The sequence below is a fragment of the Lathamus discolor genome, chromosome 3, assembly GCF_037157495.1.
Source record: "Lathamus discolor isolate bLatDis1 chromosome 3, bLatDis1.hap1, whole genome shotgun sequence".
Taxonomy (NCBI): Eukaryota; Metazoa; Chordata; class Aves; order Psittaciformes; family Psittacidae; genus Lathamus; species Lathamus discolor.
In genome coordinates this window covers 131,560,478-131,578,860 of record NC_088886.1, presented here as the reverse complement: position 1 = coordinate 131,578,860, position 18,383 = coordinate 131,560,478, and the positions used below count along the sequence as shown (strand labels likewise).

Sequence of the window (18,383 nt, the reverse complement as noted above, 5' to 3'; positions counted from 1 at the left end):
CACCCAAATATGGTTGAAGGAAAAGTCATGCTCTTCAGTTCCAGTGTGAAAATTCTCTTTGGCTTCAGTTGCAAACTGAATCTTTAAAACCTTTGACAGTTATACCAAAGAGTTCCTCTTTGTTAAAAAGTGGTAGTAGAAGTTCCTCAGGCACCTAAGTGGTTTTAGAATCCATTCCTGCTCCTATCAAGTCTGTGGCAATGTGGTGGCAAAGCTGCTTTTGGCCTCAATGAGATCACATTACTATCCATATGGGTACTATTAGAAAGCCAAACCTTAGAAGCCGTACGTCTCATGCTAGCTAAGAGTGTATTTAGTCCCAGCGGGATTCTGTGACATCTGTCACAGCATTGGGAGCTTTATAGAGGCAGGGAGGATTGACTGAGTGGATAGACACTGGATCTTGAAGCAGTTCATCAGGAAGGAGCCAGATAATCCATTAGTGTTGACAAGAGTCAGGGTATTCCTGGTAGAGAGAAGGCAGGAAGCTAGTCAGAAGCAGCTGGTCAAATTTGAAAATGCAGTGGACATATTTTATTTCTTTTCTTTAGAATTGGTTCCGTGCTGCCACATATATGGGAAGAATACTGGCTCTAATTTCTAGTGGGAGAATCCCCAGAAAAAACAAGCCCTATACACCACAGAGTATCCCCACATGGCCTGGGTATTGCCTCCCTTCATTGGTGCCTTGCCAGTCTGGAGTTAGATGCATACAGTCTTAATTAGCTGTCTAACAATGGGATTGAAGCATTGGCTCTGTGAAAACTCCAGGCTTTAATCCTGTGACCCTGTGGTGTGCTCTCTAGCTGAATGACAGGCCCTGTCTGAAGTCAGCCTGGGTGTGAACCAAAATGACTTTAAATCTGCTTTGCTTCACTTCCCCATAGAAAGATGTAATCTTACATCAATAGGAGGCAAATTGGAAGAAGACAACAAGCCTTTCTCCTTACGCATGTAAGCACTGTGTGTTACTGCAAAGATTTTATTGGGCATGGTTTTTCTTTTTCATTCTGCCAGTCAAAGTCTCTGGGGATTTAATCCTGCAGGCAACAACCATCAGATGGAAAAGATCATCTGCTGGTGAAGTTATTGATATAATATATATGCTGCCAATTAGTGAAAGAAACTCACTGATTTCTTGCAGTTTTTCTCAGCTTGAAGTTGTTTGCAGCCCTTTATGTTAACTCCATAGGATAGGCAAGATCAGAGCAGTGGAACTAAGCCTTGGATGTGCAAGAAGCTGACATGGTGAAAAGGAGAAGCAGCCTGTGTGGGAGGGAGATGTGCCACTATCCTCCTTAGGATTGTCTGACTGTGCCAGAGCCACATTAGGACTGCCTGGTCCCTGGGGATGCTTCTCTTGAAGCTAGGAGAACTGGACATTAGCTGGCCACAAAGGTGGTTGTCTGGAATCTGCAATCTCTTTAATCTATTTGTATGTCATAGTTTGAGTTACGAGGCTTGAGCTTGTTGGGAGATGTAGTGAAAGACTTTAATGTACCATACTGAAGCAGCAGAAATGTTTCTGTTTTCAGCAAAGTCATTCCCTCTGCATGAGGTAAGGCAGTATACAGTGCAGCTAGCATACCCACCTCTCCTATGGCGTGTGGTAAGATCAAGTCACATGTGGTACCTAAGATCTCAAAGGTCTTACCTTTAAACAAACATTGCTCTGAAGCCCAGCATAATGAATAGTTCTGTATTTCTCACTTGCTTTGGTTGCTTCATTTGCCTTGGTTACCCAGGAGCAGGAAGAAATTGTTTCAGTCCCATCCCAAACTGCTGGAGGACAGGTCCTTTTAGGGATTTGAGTGCTTGACTATCAGGTCTTATAGTGACAACCTTGTGCTTGAGTATATAAATAACTCCCTTTCATGCCTCCCTTGCTGTTGACATCTGGCTGTTGTTTGTAATCATGTTGAAATGCACTTGCACAGGAGAAAGGATGAGTGACCTCTAGAGTGTTTTCTAATTATAACAGTGTCTGGTAGCATCATTATGATTGTTTATTAGTGCAACAAATAGAAACCCTTTTAAAGTAAGGACTTACAACTGCCATAAATATCTGCTGCTGGCAGTGCTTGACATGACAGATCCGAGCTGCAGAGCTGTCTGTATTTTGTATTTACCCAATATGAAGAAATGTCTTTGATTGTTGTTTTCACTTTAGGACAGGATGGAAAATTGGGGGTGGGGGAAAAATGCGAGATAGATAGAAGGAAGTATTTTCTCATTTTTCTCATTTTCATTTTCTCATTTTCCTGCTGGGATGTTTGCTAAGAAATTGTTTTTATTTTGAGGAAAAATGATGTGCACAGACTTGGGAAAATGTTTTCTTTTTCCACAGCAGACACCATATCAGCACAAATGTCTTGAGTAAGGCCCTAGCTGATTTTCTTTTAGAGCAGTGATTATAATGTTTTTTGGGGGGAGGTGCTGGCCTGACTATTGTTTATCCACTCCTCATCTTCCCCCTGAACTTCTGGATAGTACCTCTTCATGGTATTCCCATCTCTTAGGCCCACAACAATATTGCCTTTCACATCAATTTTGCTTTGTCTCCTGGGCTCCCTAGAGCATCCCTGTCAACAGCAACTTTGGTAAAGACATCAGTAAAATATGGCCAGCCTCTCACTTGTAATCCATTTACCAGCTTCCTCTCTTTAAACTTGGTAAGCCTCGCTTCAGAGGTGAATGTTGCTGGTTGGGAGCTGGTGGGAAAGGGTGCAACCTCTGATTATATGGGAAATTAGCTACTGTGTCTCAACTGCTTCCTGGTTTTGAGTTTTGGGTCTGGGTCAGCCTACCCAATTTCCCTTTGAAAAGCCAGTTTTGTGGAGGAGGGAGGGAAACAGGTTGATGCTTCCTAAGTCACTGCAGGCAAGTCAGAAATTTCACTGGAACAAAAGGCATTTCAGGAGCTGCTATTCTGGGCCAGTTTATATCATTTTAAAACAATTGTAATGAGTTGTTGATCTCCACCTTGGATTTGGTTTTTTTTTTCTTTTTCACAGTATGCCACATTTCAAGCGAAGAGAGAGGATTTGGTAAACACATTTTGTGTCCCTCCCTATCCCTATTTCCTTGCCAATGATTTGAATGAATTTAGCACTCATGAATTACAAGTACTAGTGAGAGCAAGTAATTTTTGCCTTAGGCTCTCACTCTGCCTCTTTTCCTGCGCTCGTGTAATCCCAGCCCAAGAATGTTAGGATGGAGCTGGACCTGTGGGAACTTCTGCAGCTTCTTTCTCTGTGCTGTCTTGGTCTGATGCCATTCTTGTGTGCTGGTTTTACACAGCACCTGAGGTGGGGAAGAGTGTGGCTAAGAACATTGTTGTGGTTGGAAATCAGACTGCTGGCAAAGATAGGTGCCTGAACACATATGCTGTCACCAAACTTAATTGCATTTGAAAATCTGTATTGACTGACTAAAACCACTGCTGAACTCCCTCTTTTTCTTTTTTTTTCATAAGAATATCTACCTACTGCAGGCAGACTTCAATTCATTGTAAAATATAGGACTTGATACAAGTCAGTTGCCCATTGAGATTAAGAGGAGTTGCTTTCTGAACAAAAGTATCAGTTTAGTTCCTTAGATGGCATTGATTCCTATGCATGTATATTTAAAAGTGGTTACATCTATCTGTCTTCCACCTTTGCTGTCTGACTTTCTTCCCCCGCTTTACAATGTAACCACATCTACATGACACCTCTCATACTCCCCAGCTGCCCCTAAGCAATATTCTTTATTGTTTTCAAAACATAATCTGCTGATATTTTGCCTTTGCATCTTTCTTTGTTGTGGTTATATCTCAGTCTGCGCTGTGATTTTCTTACAACAGGTATAATTGCTTGGAATGTTCCAAAGCAAATTTTTATTCAGCTTCAGACATACCTATGTTATTGGAACCAGGTTTTATTTGTTTGTATTTTGTCTGGTATTATTCTGCCAGCTCTGTCTTTTGGCAGGAAAAAAATACTCAGGAAAACCAATTCTCTTCCCTTCTGCCCAAGAAAAAAACACAAGGCAAAGTTAATGGGCAGTGGTTATTTGACATAAACCATGTACAGTTAACAGGAAGAAAAAGCCATGGCAGCTTGTCATTTGCCGTCTATTTATGCATGTAACTAGATCTGATTTATTGGGGGCTTGAGCCAAGGAAGTAAACCGTAAGATTCCCAGTGACCCAGGATTTTTGTTTGTGTGCACTCAGTGATTGAGAATTTCATTACTTTTGTCTGAGCTTGCAGGCCAAACACTGGTGTGAGTTTGTATGAGGCATAGTAGGACGGAACCTTTTAATTTGAAATGCAAAGATTAATTGACTCCTAGGAGTTTTCAGGGCTCATGAGTTCTATTTCCCTGCTCCTGGCTATCATTTGCACTTTGTTAAAAGTGTTGCAGGGTGACTAGGACTGAGCTTTGCTCACTTCGTGCTGAAGAGGATGGGGGTGCTGAGGGTGGGTCTTCCAGCCTTGATGCTCCTCAGGGCAGCTCTGGAGCCTTAAAGGGAGATCTGAAGTGGATACATGCAGTCTAAGCATGACTTCTGAATTTCACTTTGTGCTGTTTTGTTGGCTGGGGATGTAGTAAGAGCTATAGCAGCAGGTGGACATGACTTTTGGATTCCATGGATTACATAGGAGCAAAGAGCAGTGTTTGAGGCATGACTTAGAGAAGTCTGTAATGTTTCTGCAGATTTTGTCGGTAATTTTACCAGAGAAAAGCCATGTATGAAACTAATGGTTTTGTTTGTGAGACCCTTTGTGTTCAAATACTTTGAGTCGTGTGCTCAGGGTGTTGGCCTAGGACTAAAATCCATTTATGAGTTACTCGTCTGCATCTTCCCCTCCCCATTCCAGCCTTTGTCTTGTCAATTAGTGTTACAAGTACTCTAAAGGAAGGCCTGTCTCAGAACTGCTGTCTCCACCAGTGTTTCTAATTGCCTCTGGAGCACATAATATAAACTAGTCTGTCCTTGCCTAGATGAATCACCCAGTCAAGGTCCCTTATATGCTTGCAACATGCATTGTTTGGGAGAGAAGGACTGTTGTCACTTTGAATGCTGTGCTGGCTCAGAAAGGAGCAGAGGGGTGGATGAACACGCCCGTGTGCATGTCTGAAACCACAACAAACTAGGTGCCTCAGGGTTTGCTTTTATTGCAGAGCTGTTATTGGCCATGTGCAAGAATTCTGTTGTCTACAGCATGGTTGTGGCCATAAAGAGTCCTCCAAATAACAACAAAGCACCACGTTTTTGAGCAATGGGCCTTATACAGGATCACCATTAGCTTTAGGGTGTAGAGACTTATCAGGACCTGCAAACTTGGTAAGTATTGTCCTCTCCTGACACCATACTCAAACTGAATATGGCATCATTAATAATGGGTCTGTTTCCTGCTCCGGCATTCCTGGAATTGTTGCCTTCAGCTAATCTGTAGCAGAGGCAAATGTTCATGTGTGAGGAATAGGACAAGGACCAGCCCTGTACCTTCATGGAGTTTCTCACTTTCAGCAGGGAGGGAAGGCTGTGGGTCCTGCTGCATTTCCTCTGTGTACATGAAATAATAAAATATATTCACTGTTTGGGTAACGCTGGGGTTTTAACTTTCACTGCTAAGGTGCAGGACTGATGTGTTGCACTACATAGGCTCCTGCTGGTGAGTTAAGCTGTAACTGTGAATCACAGGTGCCCTAGGACAGACACCTTACAACTGACCTTCCTAGCTTTTGCCTCCTGAAGTAACTGTGCTGAGAGCAGAACCTCATGTGCCAGCATTTTGCTGTTTGATTTCTTAGGGCTCCAGCTTCAACTGCCTCTGGAAGCCTCTAAGTGGAGGTTTCCAACCCATCTCACGCTTTGTTGTCTTCACAAGCAGCAGTGAAGTACCTCAGATTGGGGTAGGCATGACTCTAACATGCTTGTTTTTCATACTGACATAGAGTAAGAGTGCTAAGCTAGGAGTCACTCCAGAGTAAGCAGGAGCAGAATTGAGCCTTGCAATCACACCACTTCCTTCCACCCCCAGAAATACATACCGACCTCCTCTTTTCCCCTCCCTTCAAGCAGTAGCAGTAAGAAATTCAGGAAAACAGCAGCAGCAGGAGCTGCAGCAGCAGCCGCTCCTCCAAGCTGAGTCCCAGTGAGGCCAGGAGGACATTCTTTCCTGTGTTGTGGTTTGCTGACTCTCCTCTTTGTCTCGTGTGCAATGGGAACAGAGCTCGTGGAGTGGGGAGCATGCTCACAACAAATGGCTCCTGTGGGTTTTTTCACTTTGCTTGGGCTTAATTCTGCTCCCAGTTGTGCTGGTATGAACTTGGGGAAATTCTGCTATTTCTCTGGACCTGTTCCAGGCTCACCCCAGCAGAAACAGGCCCTGAAATACTTTCCGCGGCTCTCTGGCTACCCACAGCAGCTGTTTATTGCTTTGCGTTTTCCTTCACCATGAGAGTTATGTAACCTCTGAGGGCTGAAACCTCATCATCCAGCTTGCCTCTGAAAGGCACACTCACTGCTCGTAAGCTGTGGGTCACCATCCACAGAGGTCTTTGGCTTGTGGGGCCTGGTACTTTGCAGAAAACATGGGGCTCACTGGGTGTCTTCAGTGGGGAGTGTGCAAGGAGGAAGCCTGGGGCTCAGCTGAGTGACAGTGGCTGTTTCGACTGACGCAAGGAGTTAACCAGGTAGCTGATGACTGAAAGCAGGAAATCTCAAAGGTGTGAGCCAACAAGATAGGTCTGGCTGTAACGTAGCCTTTCTTTGCTGACAGCTTGGTAGATCCACTGGTACAAACCTCCACAGCAGGATACATAGGATTCCCTGGCTGCATCACTTCCCTATGGCTTCTCCGAATTACTAGTGAGGGAGGACGAGTGTGTGTTGTGTGCCCATTGCTTATTCTGCACAGCACTGACCTTTTCCATGCTTCATTTATTCTTTTCTCTTTATTCAGAAGTCTTCACAGTTCCTCTGAAATCTCACCGGAATGTATCATTTGATGGCCAAACAGGCCAGGCAAGGAATCTGTTTGTGGTTATTTACTGATGACGCTTTCTGACAACACCACTACTCTCTGAGGCCCCTGTTAGCATGAGTACGCTGATTAACATGAGTTTGTTATTAGTTACTGAAAGGTTCTAAGGGAAACAAGCACCAAAACTGCTGTAAAAGCCATGCTGTGTGGATGACCAACAATAACCTGTAGTGCAGAAAATCACTGAAAGACTCTGTGCTTTCTCTGGGCTTGGTAACTGTGGAGTAAAAAAAATGAGTATGGCTTTCAAAGCATTGGCTATATTCAGATAGGAGCTCAGAGTATGCTTGGAGCCTCCTACTTGTCATGGGAAACCAAGGCAAGAAACCTCCTAGCCTGATGCAGCCAAGAAGGGCAGCAGGTTAGTTTATGCTGCCAGCAAAAGCGATTCTGAAGTGTGAAAGATAAGATCCCAAAAGCAATGAAATGCATCAGTATCTTCAATAACATTGGGCAGCTCTGGTTTGTCAGTATTTGTCAGGATCTGGCAATACAGTAAATAGTTTAGCAAACATTGTTATAATTCTTTGTTTAATCTGCCATTAAAACTGGTGGTAGTGTGGGGTCATGCCTCAGGGCAACAGATGAAACTATCTGGACAAACCCCAGCAGCCTCTGAAACTTATATATATATATATGAATCAGCAAATAACAATACTTTACAAATGGGGATATATAGAGGTGAGATTCAGTGGCAGGGTGGGGAAATCAGTTTTTTCTATAAACTAGGCTACCCCCCACTGGTGTTCATGAGAGGTTTGACATGATGGGCAATGGTGGCATTTGGGCATCATTTGCAGTGGGGCATGAGATACTTGGACTTGGAGGAGTGTGGTGTGGAAGAGTGCTGACCACTTCACTGGTACTCTTTATATGGGATTTTGAAACAGGAATGTTTTCTTGCTAGCGTTTCTGTCTGGTTTTGACACTTCCCAGTTGGTAGATTGGAATACTTTGGCACTTTTAAGCAACATGTGGGTTCATATTAAGATTGAGAGTAAAATGACGAGTTTCACTGTGGAGTAGACTCTATCCTAGGGAACAAGGAGACACACTGCCATGCTGAAATACCTCTGCTCAGCAGGGTTGTAATCTGGTGATGTTGAGCCAGACACCCTGAGAGCACTGTACACCCCCCAGACTCTCCTAGCTTTTCAGAAGTGGGCATCTACAGATTGATTGCAGCCAATTATTAGTCTCACTGGCTGTACCCTTTCCATGAAGGGGTGTTTCATTATAGTCAGAGTGTATGGAAGTGCACACTATTAAGGTTATCTGTATATTTTTACTTTAAAAGTCTTCATGTTTTTCCACTGTGAGTGGTTTATGATTTTCTGGAATTTCCAGTGTGGAGGCTGTTTTACCAAGCTGCTCTTTGCCTGAGGGGTAGATTTAAGAGAAAAAAGGGGAGTGGGAGGGAGGAGAGGTAATTCTGACAGTCCTAAGAAGGTACTGGAAATGATGGTTTGTGGCTGTTATAAAGAAAACTCATTGCTACTTTCTTTTTTGGATTGCATCAGTGCCTCTGCAGCCAGCAGTAGAAATTTGATACCTCATCCAAAATAGGTCAGTCTTTTCCAAGTAAAGAACTGCGGCTAATCTGTGAAGTGACTCCATTAGAAATTGCAGGAGTTCGATTTAAGTGGGGTGGAAAACTCAGAATGAAACTGTGGGTGTCAACTCCATGGGGGAAAGGATTAAAAAAATGTATCTGGGAGCTGTAAATGCATCTTGCAGAGATTCAAGAAAATCTCTTTGAATTCATCATGTTTAGAGAGTCAGCCTGGGACGCTGAGAAAAATCCTGGAGAATTATGGGCATTGAACTGCCTCAGATCCCTTTTGGAGAAGCTGTCTTTAAAGTACATACCTCACATCAGCATGGATTGGTTTTTAATGATGAGAAAAGTGCCAGAAACTTTCAATGGTGCTGTGTATGCCTATTTAAACATGTCATTGCATAGCACATACAGATTGGAGACCGCAGAGGGTCCGGACCCTTGGTTTGAGCAGTTCCTTGTGCTTTGTTGCCCTCTCTCAATGCCTGGCAATTTTTTAATTCTGTGATAACCAGTTCAGTCTGTGAATGAATCACCAATCCTCCAGCACAGTGGCACACATGGGCTTCTGTATGCTGGCCTGTACCTGACGTACAGGGGCAGGAGCGACTGGCATAGAGTCACTTGGAAACTCCATAGTAGAACTGAGACTTGTAATACAGGTAATTTTCTCACTTTTAAATATATATTTACACAGAAAAATGTCTAACAAGTTAGAGGAAACCTACTGTTTTACAGTAAATTTTAGAAACTTTTTAGTTCTCTGCCTAAGTCCCTGTGATCCTTCTGTATGTGCTGGTGTTTTATTGATCTTTATGCCTAAGACAGCTGATACATGAGTTTGCCTAGTAAGGAAAGAAGTCATTCTTTCATAAACACTACAGTGCTAGGGAGGGATTTTAAAGCCATTGACTTATCATACTTTGTAGCCTGTTTAATGGCCTAAACATGTATGGCGTATATCTACACAGTAGAAACCGCCTGTCATTTACAACAGAGCTGCTGCATGCAAGGGTCTGTTTGAGGTCTGAGCGTGGGGGTCCCTGGGAATGTAAGACTAAGCAGAAAAAAGCCAGGGATTTTCCAGTAATTCTGTTTTATTTATTGGGAATGGCAGCATGAATGTAAGTTTGTGCATGTAACCAAGTTGCCCAAGTTTTCACAAGAAATCTGTAAAGCAGCCAGGGATTGACTGGCCAGAATGTTAGTCCAGCGAATTAGCTACGAGTACTGGCTTTTCCTTCTGAATTACTTCAGCAGCTTTCTGTTGTGAAACAAACAGTAATTCATGGAAACATTCTCCCACACGTTTTGGGAGAATAGAAGATCAGTCAAGACTTTCTCTGTGGCTGCAAGGGGAGAGCTGTGCTCTGGGAAAGTAAATAATCTGCTTGCAGCTCACAATCAAATAAAATGAATCAAATTAGAAGAAAATATTTATATGTTATGTTATAAAAGGACCAAAAGCAGATGGAAGAGTTACTGAATTTGTTTTCAAATTGTATGGTAAACCATTTCAGACCTGCTTCTCTTTGAGTCAGTAGGTTTTGCCATGATGGTTTCTGTTAGAGCTTCCAGCACAACTGCTGTAGAAACCTCAACAGAGGTAACAGAGGCCTCATCTCCGTAGACATCTATGTAATTTGTGTCCTGAACCACCTTTGGAGTAGCCCAGGCTTAAAAATGGGAGTGGAACAGGGAATTTCACTGTGAAATAGATTAATGTAATCAATTATGTTTTGTACACAGGTCTGGAAGTGTTAGAAATCATTGGACTGAGATATATTCTTTTGTGGAAAGCCTAGCTGAGAAGTTCATAAGGTAAAGTTTTCTTAAGTTGATATTTTAAGTTGCTATATACTTAATTTGTTCTTTCATTCACTGCTTCTTAGCAAATACAAAGTGGTGTGTGTTTGATGTGGATCTGGCTTGTTCTGTTTCAGTCCAATGCTGCGGATGTCTTTCATCGTTTTTTCTTCACGAGGTACTACAATCATGAAACTAACAGAAAACAGGCAAGTACTCCCTACAGCTTTCATCCAGAAATACCCTCCATCCCTCCTCTCAAGCAGCAAGTGGCATCCAAAGCAGAATCCAGAGGTCTGTCTTGGTCTCAGTGCGGCACCAACTCAGGCAGCAACTGAAATCCATTCCACCCTTCCCAGCTGGGAAAGGGCTTAGAAGGACTTTGGGTCTCTCCCATTACCATTTTTTTTTTCAGCCTTGTAAGGGTAGGGCAGCACTGGGCTGTATGTTCTTTATTGCAGTATTTTGAGGAGAAACTACATTTCCAGTCAAGGAATCATGTACATCCTTGCTATCCCTAGGTACCCAAATAAGGGCAGTTTTTGCATCAGCTATCTCATACCCTGAGCTGGTGAGCAAAAGGACTGTATGGAAGTCCCACAGTGCTTTTCAGAGTGACCCAAAGTCCTGAACTTCATGTCAGCAGCTAGTTGTACCCAGCCCCCCTCCAAAAAACAAACCAAACCAAACCCCACCCACCTCTCCTGCCCCCAGACCCCCCCCCCAAAAAAAAAAAACCAAACCAAAACAAAGCCTCAAAAGCAAAAAGACACCAACCAAGCGGACAAAACCAACCCAAATAATTGTGGGTTTAATTTGCCTCATGTACCCAAATCCCAGTTATGGAGGTGTTTCTAAGAACTTTCTTTCAGCTTAAAGCCCTTGCTTTTGCTACTGCTTCTGTCTGTGTGAGAAGGTCCCAGCAGTACAGTGCATCCTATAAAAAAAGGCGACTCTGAAGCAGTCTTGTGTTTCTGCTGGCTCCACTGAATTTTGGCTTAGGTCTCCATCATGTACCTTGGTGACGGAGCCCAAACTTGCTTACTTCTCCCAGGTGGATTTATTCTTTTCAAGGTGGAAAGTAGGCAGGAATCCTGTGGCAATATATTGAACATGATATTAGAATGTTCCCTCTCCTCAACTCCTGTTCTCTGTATGGATCACCATGTGTGATTTTTCAGCTCATTCTATACTTTGAAAGGGTGAAAATGTCCTTTTTGCCCTAAGGACAAATCCTGAATTTCCAGCTTCTAATTTTACCTTCATCCCACGTAGACTCCTGTTTCCTCTCTAGTTGGGGTTGTACCACCTAAAATACCCAGTTGTAAAATGGGGCTTTCACTGTCCTTTAAAAAATAATGTGCCATGGCATCTGGGGATGATGTTGGACTGCCTACATCTTGTCTGTTGAATATTTGTGCCTTACTTGCCTTATTTGTGTTCCATTAATATAATGAAAACTTTGCTGAGGGTCAGGGTCTTTTAGTGATCAGTGGTTGATTAAATTATTCATTTCACTGAGCGATCCTCTTCGTCAACAGGTATTTGTGGAGTAAGAGGCTGTGCAAGAGGTGTCGTAGTATCAAAGTCCCCCTCTTACTAAGCAGCCAGCTGCCCCAAGAAGGTTGATCAGTCCCTGGTCTAGGATAGGAAATACACATCATTCCCATCCTGTTCTCTTATCTTTTGGCCTCTGTCTTTATAATGGAAAAGTCCTAATTCCAACTGTCCTGATGATTGATTGAATATGGGGGTTATATTTGTTCCATTTTCGTGACAGGGTCATAAGCTTTTAAATTCTTGTTCCGTCTGCAGTTTGTCAGAGTTTAATATTTGGTATTTGCTTTAATTCAATCTTATCCTGACTGACAGTGTACCAGAATGAGGGATGGAATTGCACCCTTAAAATGTATTAACCCTAACGCTGTTATCATATATCCAGCTTTGTGCTCCTATGGGTGTTTGGCTGAAAAATTGTGGGGTTTGAAAAAATAAAACAGAATTGATTTTAACAGTGTTTTGTTTGGTTTTGTTTTTTATCCAAAGGGAAGCCATAAGACGAGGGCTCAACATTCTTCAGTCTGAAGTGCCTGGAGGAGACACATTCATGCATGAAGGATTTAAAAGGGTACGTATCACAGTACCTTCTTCCTTTGATTTATACATATAAACTTTGCTTTGCTTGCTTCCGGTGTACTGAAGAGCTAACAAAGTTCTGCACTTTGTTGCAGGCAAATGAGCAGATTTACCACGAAACCTATGGAGGTATGTGTTGTATATTGCTCCTGTTAAGTATCTTCATTGAAGAGACAGTGATGATAGTTCATATATGACCTGCAGTAAACCCGCTGAAAAGTGTTGGAGAAGGAACTGGTGTTACACAATCAGTACATTCCATTTTGACTACAGCCCTACTTTTAAATGCATGATTCATGGTTTATTAAGACCAGAGGAGACCAGTATGATCACAGATCTGCCCCACTGCAGAATACAGACCAAAGCATTAAAGCCAGAACTGCTTGTCCTGTTCCCAGGGGACAGAAATACCCAGATTTTCCTGCACCCTTTTGTCCTGATGAACTCAGCACTGCCTGCCTTGTGTACACGAGTCCTTGTTCTCATTGGTGTAGGGATGAATGCATTCCGCTGAGATTTTTTCATCAGCGTGACTAATTCAGGATCAGAGTTCCTAAAATGTAAATTTTCCCTAAATTTGAAGAGGGAAATGTATTTGTGGCTTTTATCTTTTCCAAAAGAAGGCCTAATTAGTTAAACTGAACCCTCCTTGCCTGGTTTGTACCGTGGCATCAGGTGGTTCTCATTTGTGGGCTGGTGGTCTCTGGAAAATGGAGAAATGGGTCAGTGCCTTTTCATAAAATAGGCTGTGAGTGTAGAGTCTTCATCAGCACCTCTGCGTAGCTTCTCAGGCACCTCTATCAGCAGAGTCCCAAAGAATACAACTGAAAGCTCTTTTACCTCCTCATAATATATAGCTAGAGAACTAACCAGGTATTCTGTAAGGAAAAAGTAGATGACATCTGGATTTATAAATTAAAATATCAGGGAAGAAACAAGTGTTGAAAACAAAATAAGCTTTCTTTTTTTTTTCTTCCCAGCCCTTTTTAAGCATATTGAACAGGGAAAAAAAAAAAAAAAAAAGAAAAAAAATGAGGAATACAGGAATCCAAGCTATTCCCCCCACTAAGTTGCAGGTCATTTTTTTTTTTTCAAGATTTGTCTATGTCTGACATGACATGGGAAGGACTGCATGGCATAAGAAACCTGTCAGACCTGATCAGTGTTTAATTTCAGACAGTGTGGGGGAAGACACTTGAAATTGTAACAGATTATTTTGAAAAAATAAGAAATCCTTCTCTGAAAGTAACGTGTGTGTGTATTAGTTACTTTCCTTAAGAACCATGGATGCACAATGGTTGATTGAGCCATAGTTTGCACATTAATTAAGTTTAATTTTGTTAACACATTGCATTTTTTAGATAGTATTGTATTCTATACTGCATTATGCATATAGCTATCCAAAGTCTATGCAACATTTTCACTTAAGCTTAGGTGGGATATAAAATCTTTCCACAAGGTGTGAATTTTCTATAATGAACCTGATCTCAAGGTTTTCACATGCTCAGAAGTCACATGATTTTTAGTGACAGCTCTTGTTGCTGGAGAAGTGTAGGACGGAACTCCTTACAGAAGCACATTTTGTGCCGTATTCAGTTGGGTTGCTCTTTGAAAGTCTGCTGGAGGAGAAGGGAGGATGGCAGCAAAGCTCGTTTTGCACAGGTATCTCTTACCATAATCTCTGGGCAAGGTTTGTGTAGAGACAAGTTTGCAAAGAGAAAAGGGGAAACCTGTCCTCCTATGCAGATCCATTTTGCCACTTTTCCACACAAAAGGTCTAGATGTAATCTTGGTAGATGTATTTGTCAAAAAAAGGGAATGCCTCACTTCAGGCTTTCGTTTCATTGTTGGATCTTTGTGTCATACACACAATAGTAATCTTAACTATCTTTCATGTAGGAGTTCGGGCTGCTAGTGTGATTATTGCTCTGACGGATGGAGAATTGCAAGATGTTCAGTTTTATTATGCAGAACAAGAAGTAAGTCACCTTCACATTCACCCAAACTGCTTATGTCAAACCTGTAGGCATTAACTGCTGGCTCCACTGATTACATGGCTTTGCGCTTGATGGCAATCTAATTTTTTTTTAGGCCAACAGAGCCAGAAGCTTTGGCGCTATAGTTTATTGTGTTGGAGTGAAAGATTTCAATGAAACACAGGTAACTTTGCTTGCTTTCTTCTAGTTTTGTTTTCCTGTGACATTACTGCACAAGTAACAGCATCAGAGGAAGGCATTTATTTAATTACTTGAGGCATAAATCATTTCGTGTCAGTATGATGTCTTTTAGCAAGTATGAAAGGGCTCAGTTTTGTTCACTGTAATTTTGTTTTCCTCATGATTTATGATTGTCTTTCTTTGCAGCTGTCAACAATTGCTGACAGCATCAATCATGTTTTTCCAGTTACGGGAGGCTTTTATGCCCTAAGAGGCACCATTGATTCAGTAAGTTGGGTATTCTGAAACTCAGAAAGGAACACCCTTTCCTGTATTAATAAAGAATAGACAAAAATGATTACAAAAAATGCTGTTATCTACATTTTTTAGATTCTCAAGAAATCTTGCATTGAGATCCTAGCGGCTGAACCATCAAGTGTTTGTGCAGGAGGTAAGTTTCCACAAGAGCAGTGAGATAAGGCAAATGATCGACACTGATGAAATGTCAGTAACTGCCTAATGTGGTATCAGAGCTAAAGCCTGTGGATGCGTTAGAGGATCCCCTCAGGCCATGGCTAAAGAAAGCCCTGCGTGTTCCTTCTCAGCCTGAGAAAAAAATTGTGCCAATAAACATCTAGCTTGGAGAGTTGATTGAGGTAGCACTTTGGTAATGGGGGATACCACTTTTAAAACATCCAAGAGCAAGAGACAACAAAAGTGATGTAAAGCCAGACTGTCAGAAGCGGTTTAGGGTCTAAAGACGGCGTCTCAAAAATTTCTGGAAAGACTGCATTCCTGGGTCTGCTAGGGCTTGTCAGCAGTTAGAACAAGATTTTGCAAATCATGCACAGAAATTTCAGCTTTATTGACCCAGATATAATGAACTGCATAGGCCAGGGTACCTGGTGTGTTTTCCAAACTGCTAATGTTTTACTGACACTAAAAGAACGGTTAGTGTGTATGGTAAACATGAAGAATCCCCAGAGGAGCTGCTGATAATTTCATGCTTTTCATGTGTAGTATATTTAGCTTGGATTTGTTCTGGTTTCCGTTAGCAATTGACTTGCTGTGTGTTTGTCTACTGAAGAGGCTATTACAGCAGAGTAAGAGTGACACCGTAAGTTTGCTGGAAGGTACAGTTTACAGTGTGGTTATTTAGATTTGATGTTACTGTCTTGTGCTCATTTCCTTCTATGCTGAAAAATGAGCTCATTAAAATAGCAATGATGCATGAAAGCTGACCTTGAAAACAAACAAAAGTAGGAAAATCAGGAAAATCTAATAAATATTACAGAGAAGAGAAATGGTTCATTCTTCTTTTCCACATGTCAATCACAGTATGATCTTGCTCTGAGTATTTCAATTTAAAATGAAATATCCACGTATCTTCTGAACTATTCCTAAGTATATAATTGTGGACTAGATGTTTGTGTTAAAAATCCCGTCAGTAGAAAAAATACAAGGGGAATGATTTTACTTTTAAAAATCAATTTGTGGAGATGATCAGAAACAATTCTGAAGCTTTGACTTTTCAAAGCTTTTTTTTTTTATTTCATAATGGTAAATTCTTTCTTTTTTTGCTTGCAGTTTATTGTATACCAGACAGGTTTTTTGTGCAACAGCTTATTGCAAGCTTTCCCATTCAACAAAAATTGCAGTTAGCAATGTGAGTGAGAGGTTTCAGTAGTTGTCCTGTAATTGTTCGGAAAAAAGAATGTTGGAAAGATGAATTTGAAACCATCTTTTCAAATGGAAATTTGAAAATATTTTTCAGAAGCATTTGAGGAAATAAATTTTAAAGAAAATGCTTATAGAGTCGTAGAATAGCTAGGGTTGGAAAGGACCTTAAGATCATCAAGTTCCAACCCCTCTGCCATGGGCTTCTCAAAACTGGATGTATTTCAGCATAAAGAGTAAAGTTTCTTTTATTCAAAAAGAATGATGAGTTCAGATTTTTGCCAAGCTTCCTAGGTAACTAGCTTATCACAAACATGATTAAAAATGCACAAGTGTACTTCATAATAGTTTGTCCTTCCTGAAAAAAAAAAATAAAATATTGCTGCATTACTTGCATCTGTAAATGTTTTTTCATTGTGTTTGTGGCTTTTAAGTAAGACCAGTATACACTGGAGAGAACCAGTTTCTGTGTATTGCTCGTGATTTAGCAAAATACCAGCACTTGTTTCGCTTAAATTTTGAGGTTTGTCCTGTTGACAAAACCATCCAGTAAAGGCTGGCACACGGTGAAGCGTGGTGCTGAATCACCAGGGTATGAAGATGTGGATCTTGCATGCTTGAAGGTTTGCCTGTAGTAGCAGGAGGCTTGAAAATAGAAGGAAGCCAAAAGTGCAGCTCCAAATGGTACATACTGTTGTGTTAAGTGGTCTTCAGCACAAAGAATCAGGCCTGTAATGGCTTTTATTATGAGTCAAGTCTTGCAAGCTGAAATTAACTCCTGGAAAAGGTTTTACAATACGAGGCTGCAAATATTTACGCTTGTGCTTGACTTTATTATCCTTTATTATCCCACTAACTTTAACATAGCCAGAGGTTCATCTTTATAGCTGTGTGCACCACTCTCTGCTGGAAGGAATCTCCTGGGATTGAACAACTTTTTTCATGGTAGCGTGAATCCAGATCCTGAATCCAGTTCACTGGACAGTCAGATCTACTTCTACTCTATGTAATGTGATTTTTTTATTTTTTCAAAATGTACTTTAGTTGGACTTGAACGCAAAAAGTACTGAAGCCTTTGGATTCATCTCAGAATTGTAATGCATTTGTTAAATTTAGGTAATTACTAATATCATTTACTGATAAATATATAGGTAGTATATATAGCTATTGAATAACAAATATAAACAATATATATAAGAATAATAAAAATATATAAATATATATACACCTGCTTTTAGACCTAGCTGAAAACAAGAATGTAAGGTTTTCTAGAACATAAGAGCTTCTAGAAATGCAAGATTTTTCTCCCTTTTTCTAAGCTGGTTTTTTTTTTAGTATGTAATTGAAATTTGCATTCCAAAAATTTGGTGGAAAAACAGTAGACCTGCTGGAAAAGTACAATATATTATTGCATTCTCCAGCAAAGAAAGTTTACATCCTTGAAATGTGGCTCTGTCTGTGCTTTTTGTATAAGACTTATCTGAGTGAGGTGGTGATATTCAGTTTGGCTTTTTTTAACATCGTTACTAATTTTTAGAATCTGGTATGAGATCTTGAGGGCTTTCTGTTGTTCAATGGAAGCCAATCACAATAGATCTGACCCACTCCTTGTAACTGTTCTTGCAACTCATAAATACTACTGTGTTGGTGATTACTAGTGATCTCTGCTTCGTTTTTGACTTGCCAGAGGTTTAGCAAAATGCTGATGAAACGATTTACATGTGGCAACAATTCTGGTTGGGACTCTGGCTCTCTGTGACGAAGCTATCTGGCAAGTCTACTTACAAATTGATCTCACTGCATTGTGACAGCTGTCTGGTGCTTAATGCTTTTTGACCCTGCAAATTCGTTGTCCCCAGTGTGGAGCAATGTAGTTGGGTCTTTCCTCTACTCTCTGATTTAAAGTGACCAACACGCAGCCTGTAAACAGGCGATCGGTGCAGAATTGGAGGTGCCTCATATCCTGTTTGACAGCATCATTGCTTTGATTATGCTTACGGTACACAGACGGGA

General features: G+C 41.2%; 1 protein-coding gene across 1 annotated transcript in view; it reads left to right on the top strand.

The window, feature by feature from the left end:
• ANTXRL (ANTXR like) overlaps positions 1-18,383 on the top strand; it is a 60,031-nt gene that overhangs the window by 2,407 nt on the left and 39,241 nt on the right. The window contains exons 2-9 of the mRNA XM_065671823.1: positions 10,345-10,416; positions 10,539-10,610; positions 12,448-12,529; positions 12,633-12,666; positions 14,437-14,516; positions 14,629-14,697; positions 14,901-14,981; positions 15,084-15,144. Of these exons, the coding sequence (XP_065527895.1) occupies positions 10,345-10,416; positions 10,539-10,610; positions 12,448-12,529; positions 12,633-12,666; positions 14,437-14,516; positions 14,629-14,697; positions 14,901-14,981; positions 15,084-15,144 (551 nt within the window). The remainder of the gene's footprint in view (positions 1-10,344; positions 10,417-10,538; positions 10,611-12,447; positions 12,530-12,632; positions 12,667-14,436; positions 14,517-14,628; positions 14,698-14,900; positions 14,982-15,083; positions 15,145-18,383) is intronic.